Source organism: Periplaneta americana, chromosome 3, assembly GCF_040183065.1.
Source record: "Periplaneta americana isolate PAMFEO1 chromosome 3, P.americana_PAMFEO1_priV1, whole genome shotgun sequence".
In the NCBI taxonomy this organism is placed as follows: Eukaryota; Metazoa; Arthropoda; class Insecta; order Blattodea; family Blattidae; genus Periplaneta; species Periplaneta americana.
In genome coordinates, this window is record NC_091119.1 from 119,358,951 (window position 1) to 119,385,468 (window position 26,518).

The 26,518-nt window shown below is 35.4% G+C and overlaps 1 protein-coding gene across 5 annotated transcripts in view; it reads left to right on the forward strand.

Moving 5' to 3' along the window:
* hrg (poly(A) polymerase hiiragi) overlaps positions 1-26,518 on the forward strand; it is a 136,393-nt gene that overhangs the window by 104,386 nt on the left and 5,489 nt on the right. Inside the window, exon 13 of one of the 5 annotated variants that reach the window (XM_069821434.1) lies at positions 3,952-4,506. The exons of the other annotated variants lie outside the window; for them this stretch is intronic. Coding sequence (XP_069677535.1) covers positions 3,952-3,978 — 27 coding nt within the window. The 3' untranslated portion in view covers positions 3,979-4,506. Of the gene's footprint in view, positions 1-3,951; positions 4,507-26,518 lie in introns of those variants that run through there. 5 annotated transcript variants of the gene reach the window in all.

Sequence of the window (26,518 nt, forward strand, 5' to 3'; positions counted from 1 at the left end):
TATAATAGTGAAATCCGCAAGTTTCTATGATGCTCCGTTCTCTCAAATCTGCGTGTATAATGATACACCAGCTGTAGTCGTGATGTCACAACTCCAGGTAGTTCACTGCGATTCTTCCTTAGAGCTTTACTCAGTAGCGTTTTGTACGGTGAAGCAACTAGTGTCTTATTATTTCATATATAAGTTTGTGTGCTCTTTTATCAGAAATGCCTCATTGTCGTGTTTTTGGGTGTTCAAATACTACAAACACAGATCTTGGAAGAAGTATTCATGTATTTCCTAATCACCAATTAGATTCAAAGCATGAATGAATCGAATAAATCAGCGTAATTTCGAACCCACTTGGAATTCCATCGTTTGTTCTGAACACTTCATTCTAGAAGATTTTTTGCATATCAAAACAAGTAGACCGGTTTTAAAAAAATGTGCAATCCCTTCTTTAAGATTGAAACCAGATGAAATTAATGGACGTTATCAAGGTCAGAGAAAAACTGGTGCATATGTAAGGAAGAAGATTATAAACAAGCAATAGACTAGTCATTTACAAGTTCATTCAGCGAATTTTGTGAGACAGTGAATAAAGAAGCAGGGACCAGTGATATCCAAGAACAAACAAGTGATGATGCCAATTTAAACACACATACAAATTGCAATGAATTAGGTGTGCAGTGTGGGCTGGGGAGTGAAATTTTCAGGGGTATTTCAAACTGTGAAAGTGAGGAAATAAATGATATGGATGTGTCCTTTTGTGAAACAGCTAGTAGCAGTAGTGACAAGTGCACTGTCTCCATAGGAGAAGCGGTTTTACCGAAATATAACAATTTAAAAATAGACAAGAGTGCTATATTTTTTATTGTGTGGGAATGTTTACTCTCTCTGTTCGCCTTTTGTCCAGTAAAAATTTCGATATGTATATTGATACAAATTTATCAGTTAAAACTTTGAATGTTGTAATAGGTTTTTGAAATTGATTACTTTTTTCTGATCGAGTTATCACTAACATTGAAACAATTATAAATGGCCAACAATATGTTTATTGGAGTTAAAGTTATTAAAACCTTATAAAAGGAAGGAACAATTGGAAAAAAAAAAATTAAAATTAAGATAATTTTTTTAATGTTCTTAGTATTGGTTGAAAATATAATAAATTGTGGTGAATTTTTTTTAAATTAAAAAAAAAGTTCTAATTACTCAAAATACGAAATTTCCCTTCTATCAGCAGTTTGAAAGTTTCTGTACTCATTGTCAGAGTTGGGATATTTACGACGAATTTCTTCTATTATGCATGAAGGTATGACTTTTCTGTTTCCTCTTCCGAGGAGATTCCAAGAATTAATCCTGTAAACAAACTGTCTGTAAGCTACATAGCATATGTTCCTGTTATTTACCTCCCATAACTGTTCCCTTTCAAAATTAGACTCCGTCCTACCATCGTAACATGCCTAGCAGTATTCAATGTGTGTCTGTTTAGTACAACATCATGAAATACATTATGAAATGCTCATAATACACATAATACACTCAGCACTTTCCTTTACATATCTTACCATTGCACTTTCACAGCAACAGAAACACACTATATGGGTTGCTGAAGAAACACATTCACTATAGAAACACCAGTCCATGGTTCCTAGCCGGTCTATATTCTCACTGCTTTCTTCCCATATTCTTACAATTTCACCTTTCCTGGGCTCAAATTGATATGGTCTGATTCCAGCCATGATTCGTGGAAATAACTATTTCATATAAGACACGACACCAGAAACTTACATTAATAATAGGAAGAGACTGACACGGGAAGAAGCTTACAATTACCATATAAAGCCCAGTTGCTGCTACTCATGGCCATGGCATACTTGCCACGGTGGAGTTGTGACATCTCTTCTGTACCTCTGGGAATTTTAAACTGTGGATTGTCACCGTTCTATTAATCGTACCACGCTCAGGTTTTCACAGAAAATAATCTCTACACCTACTCTGTTAGAATTATTTTCTATCTAAAAGTGCATTTTTTAAGTTGACAGGGCCTTTAATTGTTGCATCATAACAATGGAAGCATTTTGTTTTAGCATGGAATAACTAAATCCTGTTCTTCAACATTTGTAGTCTCATAGTTCTCTTGATTGTTCAATTTGTTTAGAAATACCAGTAATATTAATTCCAACTACGTTAATTACTTTGTACCCATAATAACCCTACATTTAGGAAGGTTTTCAATGAAAAGCACCAGCTGTCACTTTCTTGGATTAGCTCAAGCCTCTAATAGTATTTGGTATGATGGACTTCTGTATGTTACAAAACCTCAATATTCTAAATGTATACAGTATATACATTTCATTGTTCAATATCTACAAAACAGAACATATGAAATACATTTTGACATATCTAGACAATAGAGGCTGGAGTTCCACAGGACTCTGGTTTGCGCTATAAATTATTCAATAAACCATAGAATCAGATATACTGTTCATGCAGTTTAATTTTGTTTTTCAACTTGTACTATTCTATGTATTTTACATAATTATGTAATCCTGTTATATTTTTTACTTTTAAGATCAACAGTTGGGTCTACAGTAATACAATTACGAGGATCATTTCAAAAGTTCTGCATAATGTAAAATGAAATTGAAAAAAATAATTTATTTTACAAAATACCTTTACAGACCTTCAATATAATCTCCATTCTTCTTTATGACAGCTTCCCAACGTTTTGGAAAATTTTGTATTCCATACAGGATATTTTCATTGTTGAGCTGTCTGATTACTCAAGTCACCCCATTGGAAACTTCGTCAGAGGTACCAAATGTTTTCCATGGAGTGGTTGCTTCAGTTTGGGGAACAAATCAAATGGACTCAAATCAGGACTGTGTGGTGAGTGGTGAAGTACTTCCCATCCATATTAAGTCGAACATTTCTTGCACTGTTAGGGCAACATGTGGTCCCACGTTATCGTGCAAAATGAGGACATTAGCTGCAAGCATGCCAGTCCTTCTTTGACGAATTTTCAGGCGCAAAACATTTTGAATAAACTGCTTGTAATAAGTGCCTATTACAGACGTCTCCTGAGGCAGATTATCTGTGACTATGACTCCATTTTCGTCATAAGCAATGCTCATCATCAGTTTCACATTTGATTGTTGGCAGTGGCATTTTTTCAGATGCGGAGAGACTGAATGTTTCCATTGAGAGGACAAACTTCGGTTCTGGCTTAAAATCTCGTATCCAGGATTCATCTATGGCAACAATCTTTTTTAGAAACTGCTCTCCTGATTGGTAATGCTAAAGAAATTCTTCTGTAATTCTCTTGCAACCTGCTTTCTGCTCTTCATTCAGATGATGAGGAACCCTTCTGCCAGCAACTTTTCTCATCTGTAAATTTTCAGTCATTCTGAAGCGACAGACATTCTGGCCTCGTGTGAAATTTTCTCACATGTTTTTGTCGATCCTCTTGCAAAATGTCATTAACAATAACTTCAGATATGTAGTCTGTTGCAGTTGATGGTCTTCCACTTCTTTGGTTGTCCTCAGTGCTTAGTTGACCTTCACGGAAATAAGCAGACCATCATGACACTGTGCTATGATCCACTACACTATCTCCACACACCTCACGCAAAGAAGTGTTGTGAATTTCAGTTGGGTTCTTCCCTCATAAAGTTTCAATTTTGATGTAGGATCGGTGGTCGCTACGTGAAATTCCAATCTGACTCGGTTTCCTCTTCCATTTTAAGGCAGAATTATTCAGCATAGAGCCAAGCTAGCCAGCAGACATACATACAGCTCTCTAGCCTGAATTCTGGTTCATAACTGTCGCAGATTTCAGAGTGATCATGCCACCATAACGGTCACACATGTGCAGTGTGCAGAACTTTTGAAATGATCCTCGTATATTGTATAGAGGCTTAAAACTGGTGTCTTTGTGTGTTTCTAACCTCTTCATTGGGTCTGACACAGTGGTGTGTTACCTGTGTTGCTTACTGACACTGGGTCTGCCTCATAGATGTGCCAGTGAAAGAAGCATAATTGTGGCATTACCCACAGAAAGACCAGGTAAACATAGCAGATACATATAGAAGGAAAAAAAGTGCAAATGTGTAAGTGAAATGAGCTTATCTGAATATGAGGGTGATATTGATGAACTGAGTGTTTCTGTGCCGCATCTGAAAATAAAGTTTTAGAAAATGAAAGTGAAGTGTTGGTGTGGATGGAACATCAGTCATATAGTTGCATCTGTTGCATCTCGCCGTCATAAATTAATGTGCTTTAAAGAAATGTTCACAACAGATTCAACAGACCAAATTACGTGATCTTTTTATAAAGAAGATGTAAAGTGTAAATACATGGTGTCCCATAATGATTGATCCGATTTCACAATACTTTGTCTTTGTAAGTGTTAATGCTACAGAAATATAGTAAATGCCAATAGACAGGTAGTCTCAAAGTTTTGTTTTATAGCTTAAAGTTCTTGATGTGTGAACCTCAGATCACAAGCCACACATCTAGGCAGTATTCCAGTTTCTTCTACACACTGTGCAGCACGTCACCATCTATAGCAGTACCACAGCTGTGAGGCAATGTCATAGCTCCTGCAGGTTATTGACCAAAGGAGGAATATAAATATTGTCCTTATGTACCCACACAGGAAATAATCACAGGGAGTTAGGTCAGATGAGTACTGAAGCCATTGGTAGTTTTGGTCATTGGTAGTGCAATGGTCGTCCAACATTGAGGGAGATGCTCGTTAAATACTCACGTATGTGATGATGAAAGTGACATGATGCATGATCATGCTAAAAAGTGAACTCACAACGAGCTGTAGATTTGGGTCACAAAACACCCTCTGAGATTTCGATAACACCATTTTTTTATCAGTGTCATTTTTCAACAAAGTTAGTACTTGTGCATATGACAGCCATACACTTAATAAACTTAAGAGATATTAGCTGCCTACTGAGGCTAACTGCATTCCTACAGCTTACATACTTTTCGAAATAAGCCATATTAAAATCAGAGAAATCATTTTGGGACTGTTCTATACAGTAACCATATCAGAATATGGTAATAAGTAAAGTTTTAAGTGCAGTCCATAATGTTTAATTTTCTTATACTCATAGAGTAAAGTTTCGTTGTACTGCAGACATGTTATAACATGGGTGTAAAGCATGTTATCCGACCTCCATGTTGTTGAGGTTTTACTGTTTTTTCAAGATCTTTTGCAGTGTCCTAACTGTATGCAAATTTTCTATGCTGATAGTGCAGTTCTGTACACAAAATATTAATATTACCTGTGCCATCAGATAAGAAGACATTAGCTCTTCTCAGTCAGTAGTCTACTAGATGGAGACCACAGTAGCGTGCAAATTAATCTGAACACGACATATTTTTACATTTTCTGTCATTGTTGGCCTCACAGCTGCTCATACTGCTTTAATTGACATCTGTAGTACGTGTAATTCCATTGTTGAAGGTCTGTCATTTTTTTTATAATATGTGACATTTTGCCTGTCATTTTGTACTTATAAGCATTTCAGTTGTGTTGGAAGACTTAATACTGCAATCCTGTGTACATTCTGTCGTCTTCACAAATGGATACAACTCCACGAAAACGGTCTAAAATTATAACATTAGCAGAGCATTCTTCTATGACACAGAGGCAAATTGCTGCAGAATGTCACATCGGTTTGGCTACTCTTAATTCGATCATAAAACGATACAGGGAGACTGGATCCATCACACCCCAGAAAAAAGGAAACTGTGGCCGGAAAAGGAAGACTTCACCTACAGATGATCGTTTAATTGTCAGGAAAAGTAAATTAAATCCTAGACTAACTGCTGTCGACTTAAACCGCGAGTTAATGGCTACCACTGGGGCGAATATTCACGTCACAATAGTGCGGCGTAGGCTTTTGGAAGCTGAATGAAGGGCTCGTAAGCCTATTAAGAAGCAACTTCTAACCCCTGTTATGTGCAAAAAACGCTTAATGTGGGCAAAATTACATCAACACTGGATAGTGAATGACTGGAAGAATGTACTTTTTTCCGATGAGTCTCATTTCGAGGTCCACGGCCACCGTGTTTCTTACGTACGGAAAGGATCCGAAAAAGTAAAAGCAGCTCATCTCCAACAAGCACCCAGATACCCCCTAAAGTAATGTTTTGGGGTTGTTTTACACGTGAAGGGCCTGGAGCATTAATACCTATCAAGGGAATGATGAATTCTGACAAATATATTCACTTATTGGAAACCAGAATCGTACCCCAGCTGCAAAAATAATTTCCGGATGGCAGAGATGTGTTCCAACAAGACCTGGCACCATGCCATATGTCTCGAAAAACTACAGAATTCTTCAACAAGAAGAATATTCAGGTACTCCCCTGGCCAGACAACTCACCCGACATCAACCCATTGAGAACTTGTGGTCAATTTGCAAAAGAAGAATGCAAACAAATGGATTGTTCTACAAAAGAGAAGATGATTTCTGCCCTCATTGGTGTATGGTTTCGTGATGAAGAAATGAAGAATATTTGTGGGAAATTAGTGGAATCCATGCCAAATCGTCTCAGAGCTGTTATTAGGAACAAGGGAGGCCACATAGATTACTGAGGTATGTCTTAGATCCTTTTTTTATCCCGTTTGAGTGTTTTTGCATAAGTAATTACGTTGTTCGGATTAATTTGTACGCTACTGTAGATAAAACGCACATAGTTGTCTTGTACATTGATTTCCTCATCTAACTGAACAGTTAAGTATCCATCAGGAACTCATCTACAACACAACAGTTATGTATTTTAGAAGTTCTAGATAAAAAATAACATTTGGACAACATATGCTGAAACCAGAGCTAAAGCCTTCCAACTTTTTATATTATTGTACCTATTATTTAATAGTTTTATTTCTCTTCACTTCAAGCTTTTTTCTATACGAATCACTGAACAGTCTGTCTACCAGTGACGAAAGTAACGAAATATAACTAATTTTATAATCTGGATTATTAAGGGTAATGAAAATTCAAAGTTGAATATTGTAGTGTTTAAATCATGGTAATCTAACGTCGCTAGATGCCGCGTTATTTCAAACTTGCAAAAGTCAAACATTATGTTGTGTTTGTTTCTTTTATTTTTACAATGTGTGAAGTATATAATTGAAGAAAATGAAGTAACATGTCCTCAGTCCCAGACATATAAAATTCTCAAATTTTTAATAATGACAATAGAGAGTCCATCCCCCTTCATCTAATATCTCAAGATAAATGGCTACAATATTATCAAGACTTATGGAGTCAAGACACATCTCCCTTGACTATGCAACATTCAGAAAATTCTGACATAGAACATATTACACTAGATGAAGTTATATCAGTACTCAGTAATTCCAAGTTCAATAAAGCACCAGAGGAAGACAATATAAACATGGAACTATTTAAAAACTTGAGTGAACCACTTTTGCACAGATTTCACAACTTCCTCAACATGATTTGGAATGGAAAGAAGCCTCCTCAATGCTGGTCAAAATCACTTGTGATACCGATCTACAAGAGAGAGAATAGAAAGGATTGTGAAAATTGTAGGGGTATGAGTTTATTAAATACTGGTTATAAAATATTTGCAAATTTAATAAAAAAAATAAATTATATAAATATTATGGGAACATTTTGGGCGAAGAACAAAACAGATTTAGGAAAGGCAGATCATGCTGTGATGGCTACTTCACAATGAAACTTTTGATTGAGAAGAATCGAGAATTCAAGATAGAAACACACATTGCATTTCTGGACTTCAAAAAAGCTTTTGATTATGTAAATCGTAACATTGAATATATTAGTGGAAGATTGCATCCCACAACAAATTGTTCAGAATATTTATAATATATATAAAGATACTTTAATCTAAATTAAAATTGCAGATAAATTGTCAGCCTGGAAGATGGTTTCTTCTGGTGTCTGACAAGGATGCCCACTATCCCCCTCATCTATTTAACATATATATGAATGTCATGATATGTGAATTTAGGAAAACAAGACATGGGGTCAAGTGAATAAAGTCTAGCAAATGCTTTTACTAGTACATTTTAGGCAAAAGCTAGTAATATTAGTGAATAACATCTAAGATAAAGCTTTTGCTAAATAGAAAGATCTAGCGGTACTAGTAAAAGCTAAATTTTCCAGCATATACTAGAAAAAGTGTGAATAAAACCAAGCATTGTCTTGATTTTATTAGCAATTGCTTAAAAAATTTTAAGTGTGGGTCAACCCAGACTTAAAGGTTTCAGTCTTTTTCTAAACTTTCATTTGAAATGGGGGGATTTATGCAGTTGAGGTCTCCCAAGTTCTACAGGGAACGAGTAAGGACCAGGGAAGAAGACTACTGTGATTTCTACAGGTTTAATGAGGAGAATGTGGAATCGATTGCTAATTATTTTCTTGGTGCGACGAATGAATCCAGAGGTGGTCAAACTTATGAAAATTCAATTGTTTTTACAATTATTATTAATTTAAATGCAAGAGATGTTTTCATTCTGTGACCATTCACAAAACTGTGTAAGTTAAGACATTACTCTCACTGTTACTTAGCTTATCGTTTTTCAGTCCCTCTAATATTAACATCTCTTTTTCTTTTTGAATTTTTGTCAGCTGTAATTGTTCCAATAAAAGAAGTCTTTGCAATTCACTCGTCGAATTCTTCGTTTCCTCTGTTTTCGTGAGAAAGAACTTGGACTTTTTTTTTAGGTGGCGATGGTGGGGAAAATTCTGAAGTAACTTGAGGTGCCTCAGAACAATTACCAACAGTTAGGACTCCTAAATTAAAAAAAATAGTATTGTAAACTTTCATATTTTTAATGTCTCATACTTGTTTAAATAAGTAAATAAAATTATTTTGACTCATCTGGAATTTTACTGAAGACAGGATTTTGATCTGAAGTCAGTAAATGTAGAAGCTCTTTTTCCCATGGCTTTAGGACTATTTTCTTGTTACCTGTCGCTGTTTTGTCCGTTTTCTTTTTTACCTCTGCTTTCATATTCTGGACTTTCTTCTTTAATTGCTTCTCTGAAGTAGACTTCCCAAGTTCTTGCTGATATTCATTCACGATCTCTCCCGAAGCTTTTTCTTTTTTACCTTTGATCATAGGAATCTGTGATTTATTAAAAATCATAGGATGCTTGCTCAAAATAGTCACAAGCCTTGCTCGAGAATCGCTTCCACAATCATCAGGATACTCACTTTCCGAAGAAGACATTTCTAAAACTACACACCTGAACTACCCAGAGTCGAACTAAATAAATGTTAAAGAAAACATCTGAATTAACCCAACACAGAGTCAAAATAAAGAAAACAGGTGTTAATTAAAGTAATTTCAACAATCGATAATGGTATTGTCGTCAATACATGCTACACTGTAAATACACGTGTCTAGCCAGCAAAAGCTAAGATTTTCCAGCACTTTCTACCTAGCATTAGCAAAAGATTATTCACACAATGTTAAGCTAATGCTAATGCTAGTACTGAATGCTAGATAGCAATTGCTTTTGCTAATACTTAATTCTAACAGCTACAGCTTACTTTTTATTCACTTGGCCCATGGTCACATACCAATAAACCACAATTTAAATTTGGACGAATTGTTATTTGTAGATGATTTAGCTTTGCTAGCCTGTTCACAGGACGATTTACAAAGGTTCATATACAGTACAATTTGAAACTCATAGCAGACAAATACTCTATGGAAATTTCTACTGACAAAACTAAAATTATGGCTTTTTATGGCAAGGAGCCCGTTTCTAGCAAGATTTATATTAATGGAAGTATTTTGAGAAGAGTTAAAGAATATAAATAACTTGGCTACAAATTATCTTTCTTAACGGATTTAGACATCCATGACAAAATTTTATAGTATAATAAATCAATGGTTATCATAAACGAAATCATGAAACCATCTCTAGTTCAGCGACATACTTGCACTCGTCTGTATAAAACCTTAGCACTATGGAAGTGAAGCATGGACTCTCAGGAAATGTGACGCAAGTAGAATCACTGCTAGTGAAAATGAGATTAATGCGCCAAACAGCTGGTTATACTAAGTGGGACCATAAAGGAAATGAAGACATCTTAAAGGAACTTGAAATGAACTCTATACTAGCAAACATATGTCACTATCAAGATAACTGGCGTCAGCATGTGAGGGATATGTCTAGGACTGGAATCCCTCATGCAATCCTGCATTACCAACCTAGAGGCAGAAGATCAACTGGACATCCAATGAAGATATGGGCTGAAAACTTTTGTGGACCGTAACAACCTTCTGGGACTATAACCTGCATGGCTGATGATGATGATGATGATGATGATGATAATGATGATGTAATTGTTTGTTTAAAAGGGAAGATAAGTGGTAACCAATGGAAGGTAACTAAGCTTCAAGTACGTTTCACTTGATGTGGAAAATAAGTGTCTGTTTATTAATGATGTCGTACTTTCACTTAATGATAAAGCTCCTTCCCTAATGCTTGAAGCGACTTCTGCGTCCATACATTTACCCCATTCTGGAGCATGTATGTGCTCTTTTTCATACAGTACCTCTAAGGTACCTATGGCCAAATGTAATCGACCTGAACACTGTTCTCTTTTCTCACATCTCCATTCATGTTTAACCTGGAACTGAAACACCAGTCTGTGAATTGTATACTGTGGCAACACTGTTGGAGCTGCGCCTCCCTCCTCCATAGTACCTTCATTTGAGACATTTGTCTACAATGCACAGGTGTTATTAATTAGTTACTGAGCGATTGTTGCAAGTTCCGGATCATTTTGTGAAATCGTGCTGGTATCTTTTATTACGCACTAAATCTGTTAGGTATGTAAGACCGAATGTTTCGCATTGTGTATACTTCATGGTTTTCTGATTTTTTTCTTTTTCATTTCAATAGTATAATTTATTAATTGTAAGGCATTTTTTTGGAACTGTGGCAATACTGGTAAATCATCAACATCTTCGAAGAAAGAAAGGTTTATTTCAATGACGAGAATTTTGAAAAGAAATTTGCACACTGGCGGAACATGACTGAAGACGAGTGTGAATAGGAATAACGGATGCCGATCCTGACTTTGTAATGTGTGAGAGAGAGGAAGAAAGAGGAGAAAGAATAGATGGAAGTGATTTGGAAAGTGACAATATTTATGATGGAAACCTGAAAATCTTCTAGAAAATGTACATGAGATTCCGATCAATAATTATTCACATGATGAAAATGAAATTCTCCAGTCTTTCATTGGAAAAAAAATGCAAACGAGATTTCATTTGACAGTCACACTCTCCAGTTCCAGAAGAGAAATACATGTTCGAAGTGTCCATCCTTCAAGGAGAGGAAACATCTTACAAATGCATAATGTGTAACAACCCCATCTGCTTAGAATGTAGCAGAAAATTGTGCATCACATATGCAGTGACAAATGAATGAGGGCTGTGAATGGCTAAGCAAGGAAGTGGATCACCTTATTAATTAGTTACGATATGCGGCATATAAGAAGTATAATGAAACTAGCTTGAGACATGTAGATGACACCCTTATATTTTTGTACTTAAATATGAAAGAGTATTCAATTGTTTATACATCTCATTCACTTGTTCGCATCTTTCGTTTTCTATCGTCGCCTGGCAATCTGGATTGTTGTTATTGTTGACTAGACCTGAAGAGAATAAAGCTACAAAAACTTATTGAGCATTTCATGTAATAGTTGTGTTTGTGTATTAAATTATTTTAAAATGATGTATACTCTTCAAGAAAGAACATAAATCATCCTTATTGATTAAATTTAGGAAATTACACGAAATAAGTTGTGTTTTCATCCTACAATCAATTGATAATAACAAAATTACAGGTTGCTAGGTGATGATGGAAAACAAAAGATGCGAAAACAAATTAATGAGATGTATGAACAATTGAATGCTTTTTCATGTTTAAGTATAAAAATATAGGGTTGCCATTTGAAATTTCAAAGTGGGTTGGCTGGGGGGTTGGGGATGAAATCTAAAATGCAGTTAAGCCTGGTTTCAGACTTCCCCCTCTATATCCAAATTGGTGTGTTTTTGTTTAAATTGGATTCAATTTAAATAATTAGTTATTTAGACTGGGAAGTTTTGAAATGAAAGCCCTGTATATCATTTTTGTATGTTAATAAATACATATAGTATCAAATACAACAAAAATAGTGAAATAAAACATGCAAACAAGCGATTAAATCATATCAGTTCTCTCAGACCGAATGTTTCTAATTATGTACTACTGATCGATGTTTCAGTTTAAGGGTTAACATCTCCTTCCCTATGTTTTGAGTATAAGAAACCTCTGTAAATGAGTTTGAATTTTCCCCTTTTAGACATAGTTAGCCTTGGCGGGTCCATTTACAGATAATTTTGTAATTTACACTTCCAGTTTAGAAACCTATTGATTTGTAAAGCTATAGCAATGACAACAAGCACTGTATTTTTAAGTGACAATGTTGTATGAGTTCTGAGAATACTCTAACAGTAACATATAGGCTTGTCGTTGTATTTGTACCTAACAAGTGGAACGAACAAAAATATGGGACAAAAGTGTCAAGCTTTGATCCCAATTGTGTGGTACAAACAATTTCATACGAAAACTGTTTGTGGTAAAATAATTCCTGGGATGTTAGTGACCTGGGATGAACTGCTCGGGACAAAAAGTCTTACTATGCTTAGAAACACACTTCGATAGACAGCATTGTCACCACCAGGTAAAATCCACTTGTTACAGAGCTAAATTTCACACTAACAGAACCTTTTCATACTGTTGCCCTTCATCCCTCCACTCAAAGGTGATGCTAACAACTCTGGCAGAATGTGGTACTTAGTTACAAGCTTATACCTGCTGTTGTTGGGCGAAATACCGTGTTCATGTTACTGCAAAGACTTTCTATATGCACAGTACTATTTGGCTGTTAAAGGAGAAATACTTTATTCAAAATCACCATACTTCTAATTACTGTACTTCCCTACGTAATTCCCACTATTACTGAAGCATTTATAGCATAGCACCAGTTTCTACACCCCTTCCTCATAATACAGGGCCACCTATGAAGACACATTTTGTTACTTCTTTGATTTCAATTTTTTTTTTTTTTTTTATGTTGACCTGAAAGAACTTGAGTTAAGAGCCAAGTGTGGTCAAACATTGTTATGAAACAACACAATCTCTGAGTAAGCATGGCATGCCTTTTGTTTTAGATTGTATAATGCAGTTTCTTCAGGGTCTCATAATATGCTGCTGTTTATTCTACCTTGAGGCAAGAATTCATCAAGGAAAACACTTTGTCTGTCCCAAAAAACTATGCACATGATTTTGTGGGGTTGAAATAGTCTGCTTGAATCTCGTGTTTTTTTGCATTGAAGTATGCCTCCAGTCCATGAACTGTAGATTCTATTCCAGAGAAACATGGGGATTCCTGTTTCGTCACCTGTGCCAATATGTCTGCTTGCACTGAATGTGCTAGAAAGGTCAACATATTGGCATCTTTTCTCGTTCTTGTGTTCCTCAGAGATCATCTCTTGACACCCAGTGCAAGCATATTTTCCATAGAGAGACAAAATTTGCGGGAAATGCAAGGAAAGCAGTGAATTTGTAAACTGTCTATTCTCCCAGATTCTGTCAGACATGCTCACCAGATCATCATTGACTATAGACAGTTGACTGCTCTGTGCCTGGTTTTGCATGAACTCTGTTGGATTCTCTGACACATTTACTCACTGTTCCATCACTCATGGCATTTTGACAATACACCACACAAATCTGAGGAATGTCACTGATTGTGCATTTCTAGCTTTAAAAAAAAAAACAGAACACTGTATTCCATAGTTGACAGGGTGCACGAACATCTAAAAAATGTTTAATCCACAGAACAATTTATAAACATGGTTTGCATGTTCTCACAAAGGCATCTCTGGTTGCCAAGGAATTAAAGAAGTCATTGCATATGTGCAAAATCATAAACATGATTAGCATCTATGGCAGAAATATTCACAAACAGTGTCAACTTTCCAAACATGCCCCATGGATCTGTATTATAATTTTTTACTTTATGACTGTGTACCATTAGCCGAACAGTTAGTGTGTCGGCTTCCCACACTGGTGACTCAGGTTCGAATCCCAGCAGGTCAAAGTGGAATTTGTGGTGGGCAGAGACAATGCTTGATGGTAAGTTTTTGTATAGTACTCCCATTTCTCCATTAATAATCTTCGTCATCATGTAGTACTATAATACTCTTCCTATGGTGGGCTGAGGAAAACGCTTAAGCACTGGCAAAAAAGAATTGCAGTTTTGACATGTGACTCCTAGATGGGAACACTTGGGTGAATGATGCAGTCAAGTACCAGCTATTGGATAGAAATAAAGCATTGATGACCTCTATTTTAAGTGAAGCAGACGAAATATGTTCCCCCCCCCCCCCCATTTAATTTTACATTGATTTTGGAACTTATATTCACAGTTTTGTTTATTTGCTCTGTATTTTGCATATTTTAAGCTTTTAAATGAGGACTTCTATTTTGTTTATCTATTTATTTACTTACTTAGTTACTTTATTTACTTATTTATTCATTGTGTAAAGCTATAGTTACAAAATATTATCTCCAGAGAGTTATCTGGCATATGACTATAGCTGTAGGATACTATTTTTCCTTGGTTATGTGGCTTCATAAAGCAATACTTATTGTTCTCAAATTTTTCCTCAACACCCCTCATTCTTCTCTATTTTATCAATATTGTGGTTTCTTCATAAGGTGTTGAGGAAAATTGTCCATTTCATTTAATATTCTAACAACATTTAATTATTTAGACCTGCTGTATTTTGTTCTACAGTCTATACAAAACTAGAACGGTATTAACAGTTCAGTGGCTTCAAAGCGTCACCATGGCAACCGCTCAAACTAGCCAGTCAGAGACCATGACAACAGGCCGACTTTGCCGACTGTTTTGCAGCTAGCACGTGGTAGCCAGTTGCTTTTTTCGGAAATGTTGAATCTTCGTTACTGTGTTACAGCAAGTATTGGTGTTCTGTCATGACTATTGTTTTCGCAGATATTTGTTGTTGATGAAGGTAGAATAAGTTTGAGTTTAGTTTTAATTTAATTTAGTTGTGAGTGTATTTGTAACGCGATTTATAGTGTGCAATTAGCGGCACAAAACGAACCATGAGCTCAGAGAGAGAAAGGAGTGCTACAAGGGACAGCAGGAGGTCTAGCAGTAATGGAAAAGGTGCTCCTCTTACAAGTCAGGCAAGAGGAATGGTTTGTAATGTGCGGGACTATTTTGAGAAAGAAGAGACAATGGCGGTCCTCTTATTCCTGTACAACAGGTGGTAAATAGTACTGCAAAGACTCTCAAAATAGGAAAGAACATCATTGTTAAATAGGAAAGGAGAAATTTAAATTGAACGAGCAAGAGGATGGATTTTTCCGACTTGAAACCCCGGGAAAGAAAAGGAAAGTGGAAAAGCGGTGACAAATTTAGATGCCTTTCAGGAGGATGCAATCCGGTGGCATGTACGAGTATATTTATATTACCGACAGAAGGAGCATCCTACATTAAAAAAGCTACAAACTTCGCTTCAAGATGTGGAACTTTTCCACTGCAGTGTTGCTTCTGCACACTGTCTTAAGGGGACACTCAACTTAAAAATTGGAGAAAAAGTGTCATAGAAATGAAAAATTAAATTTCTACACTAATTTACATGACAGAACTAAATCAATACGCAGAATTCTTCCCCTATTCATTGAGAAGTCACAGTCAAATCTACAAAGCCAAAAAATAAAAAATGATAATTAAAAGTGATATTTCAATCAATCATTAATTGAAGTACCACTTTTAATTATCATTTTTTATTTTTTGGCTTTGTAGATTTGACTGTGACTTCTCAATGAATAGGGGAAGAATTCTGCGTATTGATTTAGTTCTGTCACGTAAATTAGTGTAGAAATTTAATTTTTCATTTCTATGACACTTTTTCTCCAATTTTTAAGTTGAGTGTCCCCTTAAAGAATTTAGGTTTCAAGTATAAAAAAATCAATGGTCGTAAGGTATTAATGGAGACAACTTATCGCTTACACACTATGTACCATATTTGCATTCATTCATATGTTTATCATTATTATTATTATTATTATTATTATTATTATTATTATTATTATTATTATTTATTTTTATTTTATTGGGTTATTTTACGATGCACTATCAACATCTAGGTTATTTAGCATCTGAATGATATGAAGGTGATAATGCCGGTGGAATGAGTCCGGGGTCCAGCACCGAAAGTTACCCAGCATTTGCTCGTATTGGGTTGAGGGAAAACCCCGGAAAAACCTCAACCAGGTAACTTGCCCCGACCGGGATTCGAACCCGGGCCACCTGGTTTCGCAGCCAGACGCGCTGACCGTTACTCCACAGGTGTGGACATTATTATTATTATTATACTAGTCTGATCAAAAAGTACTGTATGATACAAAATTATGAGTTTACGATCGATTTCGTGTCAGCTGCATAGTTCCGACAAAGCAGACAGGCGGTGCAAAGAGCTGCACAACTTCACAACATCGCTCCCTTCCCGCGTATGTGAGAGAGAACTGTCAATACCTTTCTAGTTTTGTATAGATTGTAAGTGTGGAAATGCCGAATGAGTTAGTGCATATTCTCAATAAAGGAATTCAAGGAAGCACATGTCCATGTGCCCCTTAATTAAAGCTGCCATTAAAATAATATGCTACAAATCCCTATTATTATTGTTTATTTTACTTCTCCCAATAGGGGACAACCTTTGCAAACAAAGTATACAAAGAAACAATAGAAAATATAAAAAAGAAGAGAAAAGTATGTATAATACAGGTCAGTCGGCCATCAAATCAATGTAATCTGTTAGAATGTATACAAATGATTCCGTAGAATGTAAATGGAGTACTTTATTGCAAAGAGAGAAATACTCTTCATCACTGACTTGTTAAGTTTTTGTAGGAGCTCACAAACCAACAAAAAATTACCTTCACACACAATCCACGCTATGTTGACATTACTTTGAAGTGATTTATTAAAGGGTGTATTGAAGACTAATTTAGGAAAATATAAAACGAATGTTCCAATGTTCCCTGAACTGAATGATCCTATTTTAATTTTGTGTATATAATAACAATTAAGAAACAAGGAATTATCCTTGCACCAAATTTGTGCTTTCTGGACCAAAATGATCGTATTTTAATTATTTAAATACAGTTTCAATAAAATTAAGAAACATGTTAAATGATTTATCCTTGTACCAAAAACAAATGCTCCCTGGCCCAAATATCCTATTTTAATTATGTAATTACTTTCTAGTTTAATCTGGTATTGTATGAGGTTATGACTGAGATACATATTGTTAATTGTAGTCCATAAGTGATCGAGCATATAAGGATTTGCACACAGTGGGGTGGAGATTGGGGTTTGAGATGGCCCATAAGCCATAAGTCGTGCTGAATATTGTATGTTACTTTGCTAATTATCCAGTATGGAGTGATGTGTTATAATTTTGAAGTTATTTTTAATTATTTAAGTACGCATTTTCTCCCGTGTGTGGTGTAGGAGGAAATCGAAGTTGTACCATATTTTGTAATGTAGGTTGGACATTAATAAATTGTGTGTCCCATTTTGAATGTTTTACATACTAGATGGCACTGTGCGGTTGTGCCCAACTTTACCGAGAATCATGGCAGACAGCATCCTGGCTCCTCTGCCTCCTAGAGGATTAGTAGTGCATGTGGGGCATTGAATTTGGTTTGTGCTTCGTTCATTTTAGTGAATAAGTATAAGGCCGTTCTCCCATCAGCCCTGCACTACTACGACGCTACCGTAATGAAACTGAACCTTCGATATCGCGCAGCGACTGATAAGAGGCTTGCACACATACACTGCGACCACTACACAGATGTTTGGAAGATGTCTTCTGATGAGGATGTCATGATTGTGTATCACTATCTCAGAAGGAAGAAAAGGCGGAGCTGTTGGATGAAGCCATATATTAGGAACGATGTGAATAGAGGGGCTTTTGTTTGTGTCCAAGAACTGCAAAATGACGAAAAATTAAATTAAATTATAGAAAATCTAATTTAAGAACTCTTTACATTTTATGGCTCCAACAAACACATTATATCATCGAAATTTATATATTTGTTGAGATTATTTCAGTATATTATTTTATTTTATTAGATACAGTACGTAACATTTTGGATTTAGATTTCAGCTTTTACATTATGCAGTAATGAGGATGATATACTGCATCGGTCACAAAGTGATGGCTGGCCAGGAATTTCTTCATGGGATCAAACAGATGAAAGTCCGACGGTGCAAGATCTGGACTGTATTGTGGATGCTGGAGCACCTTCCAACCAAATATATTGATTTTCTCACGAACAGAAGCCGGAACATGGTGGGCGAACATTGTCATGAAGTTTGACATTATCAGCATTAATGTTACGGTGTTCGTCATATAGGGCATGATGCAACTTTACCAACGTTTGAATGTAGGCTGCGGCATTCACAATGGTCCCGTGTTTAGCAAAGTCCACCAATAAAACACCATGCATATCCCAGAACACTGTCACAAGCACTTTCTTAGCAAATTGCGTCATTTTGAATTTTTTCTTTACTGGGGAAGCATCATGTTTCCACTCCATAGAGGCCTGCTTTGTTTCAGGCGTGTAGTGATACGTCTAGGACTCATCACCAATGACAATTCCTTTCAGAAAGTCATGTCCTTCTGCAGCATGACGCCTTAAGTGGTCCAAGCATATCATCATTCGCTGTCCTTTGTGGCCTCTGTCAGGTTCTTAGGCACTCAGCGGACACTAACTTCATGAAATTTTATGTGTCATAACAATGTCATACACTGGACCGTATGAAATGTTGAACTGCTGAGATAAGGTTCGAAGTTGGATCAGCAGGTCATTCAAAATTGCTGCCTCAATGTATGTGACATTCCGCTGGGTTGCAGCTGTTACCGGCTGCCCGGAACATAGCGAATCACAAAGTTCTTACGGCCATCTGCGAAGAATGCGCACCACCTGGAGATGTTGCTATGGTCCATACAGTCTTCCCCGTACATGCCACACATGTCCCTGTAAATTTCACTTCAGTTATATACTTTAGCACACAAAAATCGCACAACACTTTGCTGCTCTTCACAAGTTGACGACAGTAACATGCGCGCCATCTTTGTTGTGTAGTTCATGCTTCTCTCGTTAGAGCTGCACATGCAAAACAAATTGTGTCTGTAGTGAAAACTTCAAACTATATCTTGATGGAAATATCAACATCCCAGCCGCAATACCAACGCAGAAAAAAATTGTGTGTTACTTTCCGATCCAACCTGGTATTTTCTATATGTTATAATTTAATTTAGAATATTGTCATTTTCATTTTTTGTTAAGTATTACATTACAATTGGTCCTTCCCTCTCTTTCTCTCTCTCTCTCTCTCTCTCTCTATCTCTATCTCTATCTCTATCTCAATCTCCTCCTTCCATTTCTTTCCACTCTTTTTGTTTTCTCTCTCTCTTTCAGTTTGTAATTATTTTATTTTGTTTATAATATAACACATGTAACTGTGTAATTGCAGTTTCTACTCTGTTGTCACATCTCTCCTTGCATATTCCGTCAAATTATGGTTGTATAGGCATGGATATTGTTCTACTAGTTGAATGAAGGCAGTATTGTTCTTTTTTCTTCTGCCATCTCAAGCGACTGATCGCGGCAAGATAGCAAGGAGACTGACGTGTCGAGTCACGCATGACTCGTCGCCAACAAGTGACGTCGTGATCTTGTATTTGTCGCGCTAGTGAGAGAACTTCCATTTAAAACCCAGTGCAGTGACTTAAAAGCGATGTAGCGTAGCACTGGTTGGAGAACAGTCTAAGTTGAATGTTAATAATTTTGGGTAGTATTCTCTGAAAGAGTTCTAACTGTTAACGTTAGGTAGACAGGCCTATTGTTTTTTATATAGTACATACTTCAAAATGCCAAACAGAAGTCTCAGTTATCCCGAAACACTTCTGACTCAAGTTAAATTTTATTATGATAGGTCAAAAATAAATTTAGAATACAAAGAAAGGTATAATGAGCTTAAGAAACTATATAAATCTGGAATAAAATCAGCTAAATGTAATGCAATTATAATTTCATAATAATTTTTAATAATCCATGCAAAACTGCTTGGAAAGTAATTCATGGAGAAACTATAAGTACAATAAATCAAGTGATAAGGTACATAAAATGTTCATGAATTTAATAAATGTTTTGTGAATGTTGTTCAAAAGATCAGACCTAATGAGAATGGAGTGGACTTAGATCAAATTTAATTAGAGAATAATTTTTTGCTGTAAAAGATACAAGTGCAATTTAAGAATAACAGTTGGGAAACAGTTTGACCTATGAATACAGTGAAACCTCTCCTTACGGTTACCCCCAAGATATGGACACTCCTCAAATACGGACAGATTTTTATGTCTCAACTGAAATAATATAGAAATAATGATAAATTTAACTCTCGTTTATGGACACTCTCAGACATGGACAAGGACAGCTGTTTCACAGTCCTAAAGCTTGCTTTACCTCCTGACTGCGGACAGAACTTGGTTTCCAGGACCTAATGTGTTACAAAAATGGAAAATTTAGTTTTGAGAACTTTACAGAAATTCCTTAACATGAAAGAAGACAATAAGGGTCTCGTAGGCTTAGCCAGCTACTCCTTGTTAGCTGGAAGCGGGTGGATAAACAGAGTCATAAAATTTGACTTGTCTGATAGGTCCAAGGTTTCTGCGATCATGAAATTGTATTCGACACATGATTGGGTTAGTAGGATTATTCTCTTCACTTCAGTCAGTTATTCTGTTTCAAGAGACATGGCACCTAAACGTAAAGGTTAAGTTGAAAACTGTAAATTACAGTACTGCATAACTGTAGACCTAAAATAAAATTGCATGGCACAGTACTGTATTTTCCTTTTTCGGTCTTATCTACTGTAGTTAAAGTTGAAAAAAGTTTACTGTAGTAAAATATACTGTATTTAGAATTAAACTACAGTAATACATTTAATTTAAAGCATGAAGGGATACATAGTGCATATTATAAATTTACTGTTAGATTGGAGAGCCTCCCTCCCAAATGTGGACAGATTATTACATCCCTTTGATGTCCGTAAATGAGAGGTTTCACTGTATAATACAAAGTGTTAATGGTATGAAAAACTCAAGATCTGAGGATTATTACGGATTTTATGATTATTTAATTAAAAATTTATTTGATGTACGTATATATTTTTTAGATGTTTTAATTAATTGGATATTACAAGAAATATCTTAAAATCACTTCAACTGTACAATTTATAAGAAAGGTCAAGAATCTAATCCAGACAATTAAAAACATTTTCTAGTACCTATAATTTCTAAAACTATAGAAAAGATACTACTGTAGTTAAACAAATCAAGAATTATTTTATGAGTAATATGTTTTCAGAATCTCAATATGGTTTCATAAAAAATTAGATTAACTGTTAAAGCCATTGCAGATACTTACTTACAAATGGCTTTTAAGGAACCCGGAGGTTCATTGCCACCCTCACATAAGCCCACCATTGGTCCGTATCCTGTGCAAGTTTAATCCAGTCTCTGTCATCATATCCCACCTCCCTCAAATCCATTGTAATATTATCCTCCCAGCAATGTCTCGGCCTCCCCAAAGGACTTTTTCCCTCCGGTCTCCCAACTAACACTCTATATGCATTTCTGGATTCGCCCATCTCAAACGTCTGGATTTAATGTTCCTAATTATGTCAGATGAAGAATATAATGCATGCAGTTTTGCATTGTGTAATTTTCTCCATTCTCCTGTAACTTCATCCCTCTTAGCCCCAAATATTTTCCTAAGAACCTTATTCTCAAACACCCTTAATCTCTGTTCCTCTCTCAAAGTGAGAGTCCAAGTTTTACAACCATACAGAACAACTGGTAATATAACTGTTTTATAAATTCTAACTTTCACAGAGTTTTTGACAGCAGACTAGATGATAAAAACTTCTCAACCGAATAATAACAGGCAGTTTCCATATTTATTCTGCATTTAATATCCTCCCAAGTGTCATTTATATTTGTTACTGTTGCTCCAAGATATTTGAATTTTTCCACTTTTTCGAAGGATAAATCTCCAATTTTTATATTTCCATTTTGTACAATATTCTGGTCACAAGACGATCATATACTTTGTCTTTTCGGGATTTGTCTTCCAAACCTATCGCTTTACTTGCTTCAAGTAAATTTTCCGTGTTTTCCCTAACTGTTTGTGGATTTTCTCCTAACATATTCACGTCTTGCATAGGCAAGAAACTTATGCAACCTGTTCAATTCCAAACCCTCTCAGTTATCCTGGACTTTCCTAATGGCATATTCTAGAGCGAAGTTAAAAAGTAAAGGTGATAGTGCATCTCCTTGCTTTAGCCTGCAGTGAATTGGAAAAGCATCAGATAGAAACTGGGCAATATGGACTCTGATGTTTCACTGAGACACATTTTAATTATTCATACTAGTCCCTCTTAACTGAGTCATATGCTTTTTTGGAAGTCTATGAATAACTGATGTACTGTACCCTTATACTTCCATTTTTTCTCCAATATCTGTTGAATACAAAAAATCTGATCAATAGTCTATCTATCATGCCTAAAACCGCACTGATGGTCCCCCAATAATTTCTTCCAATTGTACTAAAATTTATTGATGAATTTGAAATCAATAATTCAACAGCAACTATTCTATTAGATCTAATTGAAACTTTTAACACTATTTCACATGACATTTTAATAATTGAGAAGTTTAGATTTTATGGAATAACTGGTATAGAACTATGCTTGTTGGAATTTTATTTGTATGATAGTTTACAGTTTGTATTGTTAAAAATGGGAATAATGAAATCTGATCTAAAAATTACTAATGGCGTACCTCAGGATCCATTTTTTCTTTCTTATTTATGTAAATGATTTCCCAAGTTATATATCTCAGAAATTTGTAATGTATGCTGATGATGCAACTCTTCCAGTTGCTCCTAATAACTTCAATTATTTTGGATTTCATACAAAAATATGCTTCAGAATAATCTGAAATATGGTTTAATTATAATAAATTAAAAATGAATAAGACAAAACTGAAGAAATTATATTCACTTTAAATAAAAACAAAAGTATAAAACAAGTTGTTATGAATTTATTTGCATTCTAAACTTACTTGGAATGCCCATACAGGAAATTAATGCAAAAATTATCTATGATTATTTATTTGCTTCGAAAACTAAAATCACATACAAGCTAGAAATTGTTACTTATGGCATATTATGCCTTTTTCATTCTCATCTATTATGAGGTATCAAAGTTTGGGGCCATTCTCCTGGTGCCAGTCAAGTTTTTAAATGGCAAAGAAAGTCTATGCGAATTATTTTAAAAGGTATCAAATTCAATGTATCATGTAAGATAATGTGCAGTCTTTACCACATTCAGTAAAAATATTTCTAAACTCTGTCTCTCCCCTTTATTAAAACCTGATCAGAAGGTAATGATTATGAATCAATATCTCTGGCCCACTCTTACTTATCCCTTACAGTGTGCTCCACTCTACCAAATCAAAACCAAATTTCTTAATGATTTAGATAAAGTTACCAGAGGAGCATGCAAAGAGCTTATTGATCTTCCTCATGACTGCCCTGACAGAATGCTCTACTCCCCTAAAAAATATTGCAGTCTTTCGTTAATGAAAGCATCTTGGGAAGCTTATGTACAACACATAAATATCTGTAATACTCTTCTTCGTGTTGATGACTGCCATCTCCACAATGTTAGGGACCTTGTAAGCGAAAAAGTTTCTGCTCTGTCAAAATTGAATATCACAACTATTGATGCTATCAACTGGTCAGGTCGTAAAATTTGTAAACACTTGAGAAATGAAGCATTCCAAACTTGGACAAACCATACCTTGCGTGGTAAAGGGGTTATTGTTTATAGTGATCTCCCCAAGGCTAACTCATGGGTAAGCAATTGAAAGGGCCTATCTTCCTCAGAATGGACCAATGCTTTAAAAATGTCAAGCAATATTTCGGCGGTTCGCGTAATACCGGGCAGAACTCTAAGCACAACCCGCTGCCATCATCCAGACTGTAGTGAGGTTGAAACACTTGGACACGTGCTTGGACAATGCCCTAAAGGCGAGCTGCTGATCAGCGCTAGACATCATCGTGTATGACACACTTTCGCAACATCATTAAAAACTTTAAATTGGGAGATTCATGAAGAAGTACATTGTGTATCATAGATGGTTCTTTTAGATGGGCAGACATTGTTGCTATTAATGGATGCTTAAAACGGGCTCTTGTTCTTGACCCTACTATCCGTTTCGAAAGAAACCTAAATCAGGCCACCAAAGTTGATATTGAGAAGAAGTCTATATATGAACCTTGTCTGCCTTATCTTTCTCAAAAGTACAACGTCTCTCTTAAACATTGGTCTGTCATTGGTTTGCTGTTTGGCAGTAGAGGTTCAATTACAAAATTCACATGAAATTATCTTAAGGAACTTCACATTCCTTTTGATTATGTAATGTCTATTCTTATGAATATTATCAAGGATTCTCTTCAAATATTACATCATCATCTCTATTTAAATTAATCCACTTATATTTGCCTTCAACAATTAACTTTCTCTTTTCTTTAATGTATCATATCACATTATATTGTACATGTTTATTGTATTCAGGACCCTTGTGGTCACTCAAATTCTTTGAGCTGATGTCTATAATGTAGAAATATATATTATTGAACTACAAATATTGACTGTGTCTTTACTTTTTATTTTAAATGTCGTATCATATGTCAAGGAGCATTATAATAATTTAATCTTAAGATCTGATATTCACGATTTTATCTCATGACGAAGATATCAATTCAATACTTTCTGTGACAGATTAAATAAAACCCAGATCTCTTTTAAGAATATGGGAATGAAATGTTTTAATAAATTGTCAGTAAATGCAACTAGTGTTCATTTTAAAAGATTTAACGTAGTTATTGAAGAATGATTAACAAGTAAGGCCTTTTATAGAGCTGACAAGTTTCTTAAGACTAATATAATTGACACTATATTGTAATAATATTGTGTAAATTATTTCATTAGATAAGCAAATTACAATTTACATTGTGTATTTATTTATTTCTTCATGTATCTTTCCATTGTACTTGTGTTGGTGTGTACATCCCTATTGTATATGGCTAAGTACGAAAAATAAAGAATACATACACAAAATATTTTGATGGGGGTTTTTAAGTGCACTTTATTGGTTAGGCTTATTTTATAATTGTCTAATGATTACATATAGCCTGCAGAATTGGCATGTTAGTTATCCATGGGCCAGTCACACTCCTCAATTTTAGATACATTTGTTGATTTGGAGGCTGAGTGACTAAAATATTTCTCAGAAGAATAAACAGTTTTCCAAAGAATAATAGCTAAGATCCTTGTAAAATGTTTACAACAACAAAATTGACTTTACGATATTTACTTGAAAGCTCTTTTTCTCTTTGGTCCACCAAGTGTTTGCGTGAGAGAAAATCCTCTGAGTGGGACCATTTGAGCCAAACAGACTTAAGCAGAAGCATAACAACACTTGAATGTCCTTATTTATAAGTCGTAGTTTCATTATCTAATTGTGCAAAAGTTTCCTGCCATCTTGCTGTAACACTATGCTCTGTCCTTCATTGGTGAGAGACTTGGCTACAGGAAGAGTGTCCTTCAGCATACTATAAGATTCTCTCACATTGTCCCAATTCAAATCACTAAAGCAATTAAGAGAGCTCCAGTTCATTTTTTTTCAACCAGTCCATTGGTGCAGTCCACTATGATAGATAGTCAGCTGAGGTGTGGAGTAGAAGTTCTTGACCTCCTTCCTGAAAGTATTTTCAGTCATCTTCCTTTCATCTTCTAGGCTCCTTACCATCTTTAAAAGATCGCTGTTCATGAAATTACTTCTCTTGATTTAAGTTTCAACAGGAGACTTTCTATGCCTTCATCATCTCAGAACCAGTTGTTTAATCTCTTTCAGTGTTTAATACAGCTTCTGAAAATACTACAAGCTGACTTTGTAGAACAATAGCATAGGCAAACTTCACTCTCTTCTCAAGAAGAGGTCGGAATTTAAGAATTATCAGTGTACATTCAGTTCCTTTTCGTGAAAAATGTAACATTTAGCATCTTGATTGAACTTCGTTGGGACACCAGGATAAAATTCCTAAAACGGAATTCTAGAATCCCTACCTTTTCGAGAAGCCAGATCACACTGTAAAGCAGAAGACAGGAATTAAATGTAGCAGTAGTGTCTCCTAAACTGGAAATGCAAACAAATGCAAGAACAAAGGTTATCTTTCATGACCTGCACATGTTTACAACCACATGCTCAGCA